The 4,687-nt window shown below is 44.1% G+C and overlaps 1 protein-coding gene across 1 annotated transcript in view; it reads right to left on the reverse strand.

Moving 5' to 3' along the window:
* Nucleotides 1–4,687, reverse strand: part of ALDH7A1 (aldehyde dehydrogenase 7 family member A1) — a 38,523-nt gene that overhangs the window by 2,392 nt on the left and 31,444 nt on the right. Inside the window, exons 13-17 of the mRNA XM_003799968.3 lie at nt 4,160–4,266; nt 2,862–2,978; nt 1,354–1,451; nt 798–871; nt 257–332 (exon numbers count right to left, since the gene is read on the reverse strand). Of these exons, the coding sequence (XP_003800016.2) occupies nt 257–332; nt 798–871; nt 1,354–1,451; nt 2,862–2,978; nt 4,160–4,266 (472 nt within the window). The remainder of the gene's footprint in view (nt 1–256; nt 333–797; nt 872–1,353; nt 1,452–2,861; nt 2,979–4,159; nt 4,267–4,687) is intronic.

The following is a 4,687-nucleotide window of genomic DNA, read 5'->3' on the forward strand; positions in this document are numbered from 1 at the left end:
AAGGAAGGAAGGAAGGAAGGAAGGAAGGAAGGAAGTGATGGATGGATGGATGGATGGATCAGAGTGAAGTGCTGAGCACCAGCCAAAGCTGGACAAGGCTAGAAAAGTAATATTACAAAATAGATACTCTGAGGAGACGGCTGTGGACAATGGCAGAAAAATAAAATCAGGAAGACAGTGCAGAAAGCAGAAGAGTATAAAAAGCACATTGCCAACAGCCGTAGGCCAAACCTGCCTTCCCAAACCCTTTTCTTACCAAGTAGATCTTTTCATGTACTGTTTCCAGGCATCGCTGCCAGACTCCCTGCCACCACCAGTGTGCTTTTCTCCTCCTAGAGAAAGATAAAATGATCTCATTATCTTTTGAGCTGTTTCTTCCTGTGTGGGCTCCTCCCCAATATCACAGAAACACTGTTTAACACTTATTATGCCTGCTTGCAAATTAAAATCAGAATGTTTTGTGTAAATTTTTTCTGGCTTTGCAGCAGTGATTCTTAATCTTTTTGGGGTCTCAGACCCTTTTCCCCAGAAAGAAAACAGATGCCACCATTTCAGGGGTTCACATATCTCGAGTTAAGAGCCTCTGCTCTCATCCAATTAGACATCTGAGAAGAAAATGCAGGCCTCTGGGCAATACCTTGGAATATAAAATATAAGCTTTTCGGGCATGTTAGCTCACAAAAGATTATTTCAGAATTTAAATAGTGTTTTAGTTTCTTGGTAAAGGTGTTCTAAAATTTACTACTGCTTTTCCTTCACTGCCCTACATGAAAAAGGCGAAATGATTCTCTACATACCAAATGCCCCTCCAATTTCAGCACCACTGGTTGGAATATTGACATTTACAATGCCACAGTCAGATCCTTTAGGTCTGTGTAAAAAGGGAGGCATGGTCAGAACAACGGACGGGAAATTCAAAACAGAACACAACAAACACAAATAAACAAACCGAACACAAACTCAAAAGATGCTCAATGCTAAGAAACGGATTTTCAACTAAATGATTTCATCTTTTTTTTTTTCTTATAGAGACAGTCTCACTTTATCGCACTTAGTAGAGTGCCGTGGAGTCACACAGCTCACAGCAACCTCCAATACTCCTGGGCTTAGGCGATTCCCTTGCCTCAACCTCCCTAGTAGCTGGGACTACAGGTGCCGGCCACAATGCCCAGCTATTTTTTTTTGTTTTGTTTCAGCTTGGCCGGCGCTGGGTTTGAACCTGCCACCCTCGGTATATGGGGCTGGCGCCCTTACCCACTGAGCCATGGGCACCACCCCTGATCTCACCTTTTAAAAGGCCATTCACTACAAAAGTCAGACTATTATTTTCAAAACAAACAAATAAAGGTGTACCCAAGCCAGCGGAAGATTCTACCCAAATCTTTGGTGAAGATGCTGCTTGAAAGTCCCTGTTTCACTTCATTATTCCAGGCAAAGACCTCGTCTTCATTCTAAAAGGACAGACATCGGAAGCCGTTAGATGTCATAGTGCTCAGGTCAAAGCTCACAGTTGATAAACCCACTTCCTAAGATGTGCCAGTATAATTTTAGTGCACAAAAGGAAACCAAAGAGTCGACAGCTTACTAATTAAGGTTCCCATAATTCAGACCACTTATGAGAAGTGGTAAAGTTTTTTGGTGTTTTCCCTCCAATTATACTTTGAGAAACAAAAGGTTAACAAAGTCTTCCTTCCATTTAAGACCCTGCATATGGCAGAGATATTTCCCCAGTGCTTCCTGCATGCAACATATAATACTAACTTAAAGGCTTACCATGCATTCAGTTATTGAATCCTCACCTGTAACACAAGTTTTATGCTATATCCAATTTACAGACTGGGCGAATGAGACTCAGAGAGGCTAAATAATTTACTCAAGAGTATACAGTCACTCACATAGACACAGGCTCTCTACAGAACCCAAAATTATACTCTCTAGTCCCCATATGTCAGACAGTTTAAAGAAAGATGTAAAGAAATGCAATCATATAGTTCCAATGACAATGGCAATTTCACCATTCTTTAACTGTTATCAATGGCACATTTGAATTTTGATTTGAGCTCTGTGGTTGCAAAACTAATCCTAAATATTTGCTGGCAAGGATAGGGCCTGACTCATGCTAGGGAATGAGACTTTCTAATTAGCTTCACCTTTTAAAACCTCCACAGCCTGTCCTCTGCTGCAGTTTATAACTGTAGGCCTTTAGATTGTCCCTCCATGTTCTTATTTTGTCTTCTGGCACGTACACAGCACACAGGTGACCTAACTATCCAGTCCCTATGTTCTGGAGAAGCTGACGCGATGGCCCACCCAGCTGAGAACATGGTGACACAAATGAGGAGCACACACTCCACGACCTTCAGCACTGGTACACTACCCATCCTGGTGTCCCTGGCAGCCAGCCTGACATGCTTTAAAGTGTTCATCTGGTGACATTTTATACTGAGCATTCACATTTCTACTATTCAAATGACTTTTTTTTTTTTTTTTGAGACAGAGTCTCACTATGCTGCCCTCAGTAGAGTGCCATGGTGTCACAGCTCACAGCAACCTCTAATTCCTGGGCTTAGGCAATTCTCCTGCCTCAGCCTCCCAAGTAGCTGGGATTACAGGCGCTTGCCACAATGCTCGGCCATTTTTTGTTGGAGCTGTCATTGTTGTTTAGCTGGCCCGGGCTGGGTTGGAACCCTCCAGCCTGGGTGTATGTGGCCAGCGCCATAACCACTGAGCTACAGGCACTGCCTCAAATGACTTTCTAAAATCTCCCTAAAGACCAACTGAGTGAAGTCTAGTACACCTTCATTTCTGCCCTGTCTTATCAACATTAGACTAGAGAAAGAAGAAACAAAATTCATTTTTACCTTGAATTTAAAGACATAGAGAATTGGAGCAAAAGTCTCTGTGTGAACAATGGATGCGTCATGGGCGAGACCTGTCACGATCGTTGGTTCTACATAATTTCCAGGTCGATCCATAACCTTATGCAGAGAAATGAAATAAAGGGGATGAAAGCACTTGGTTTTCTAGCCCAAGGGTCAGAGGACACGATCTTTGCCTATACTTGAGAAAAAAAAATAAACAGCATTTATAGGTAAATTATTTCTCCAAAATAACTTCTTCTTAGGAATCAAAATTCTCCCTTCCTCCTCTTGGCTCTAATTTAAGACGGTCAGAGAAAAATAGGAAAACGGAAGAGTCAGGGATGGACAGCCATACCATGTGTCACTCCAAGTTACGCTGAAAAAAACACTTTTGCAAATGGTTATTTTAAAATTTATATAATTTGGGCGGCACCTGTGGCTTAGTGGGTAGGGCACCAGCTCCATATACTAAGGGTTGCAGGTTCGAACCTGGCCCCGGCCAGCTAAAACAGCAGTGACAACTGCAACAAAAAATAGCAGGGCATTGTGGAGGGTAGCTAGCTACTCAGGAGACTGAGGCAACAGAATCGCCTAAGCCCAGGAGTTGGAGGTTGCTGTGAGCTGTGTCCCGCCACAGTACACTACCTAGGGTGCTAGAGAGAGACTCTGTCTCTGCCAAAATAAATAAATAAATAACCAATGCAAAATAACTAATATATGCAGTTTCTATCCTCTCCAAATACAAACTCTTTTGCTGTACCATGAAAAGGAGATCTTTCCATAGAAATTTGTTTGGGACTCAATTCAAAGGCAATCAAGATTCTTGAGTTTCTTGTGTGTCCTCCTCAAAATGCCCCATGCCTTTTCTGTTGTCATTCTTTTCTTTTCTTTTTTTTTGTAGAGACAGAGTCTCACTCTATCGCCCCCTATAGAGTACTGTGGTGTCACACAGCTCACAGCAATCTGCAACTCCTGGGCTTAGGCGATTCTCTTGCCTTAGCCTCCCCAGTAGCTGCGACTACAGGTACCTGCCACAACACCCAGCTATTTTTTTGTTGCAGTTTGGCGGGGCCAGGTTTGAACCCTCCACCCTCAGTATATGGGGCCAGTGCTCTACCCACTGAGCGACAGGCGCCACCCTCTGTTGTCATTCTTTAAAATGTTTATTTCCCCTTATTAATACAGGAGAGAGGAAAGATGTCAAATGGAGACCCTTTCCCAGTCTGCCGAAAGCCCTGCTTATGCCTAAGGGAAAGAAAGAGAAAAGCAGTCACAACCCATCACAGAGGCTTCCTTACCTTGCCCCCGTATACCACGGTGCCACCCTCTTTCTTTGCTTTCTCCACTGCTCCCAGAAACATGTCCACTGCCTGCCTGGTGTGGAGTGGCCCATAGAGAACGTTCGCTGCACAGAGAAAAGGAATGCTCTTTATTTTGTCCACTGTAGTGTGAAAACAGCTGCAGATAATACAAAATGAAAATGAACAGGTACGCCCATAAACTTCCTTTATTATAGAAATAGGTAGGGCCACCAGGCCTCTGGGTGGAGCCACTGAGCCTGAGGCGGTATTCAGATGGCAAACTGACTGAGAGGGCGCGGTCAGGGCCAGGCAGGAGGCGGGTCAGAGCCAGGCAGGAGGCTGACACTGCCACAAGCAGCAGTCCAACAGCTGTCTGTTCAGATGGGCTCAAGATTCCTCCTGTGGCCCAGGGGCAAAGGGGATGCCCCTGTTTGTGAGACACCACCCTGCTTTTCCAAAAACTGGCCTTTGATTGGTTTCTTTGGGGGGGTTTCTTGATTTGTTTTTCAGACGGAGTCTCACTCT

The sequence above is a fragment of the Otolemur garnettii genome, unplaced genomic scaffold (genome assembly GCF_000181295.1).
Source record: "Otolemur garnettii isolate 467f Iridium unplaced genomic scaffold, OtoGar3 scaffold00160, whole genome shotgun sequence".
In the NCBI taxonomy this organism is placed as follows: Eukaryota; Metazoa; Chordata; class Mammalia; order Primates; family Galagidae; genus Otolemur; species Otolemur garnettii.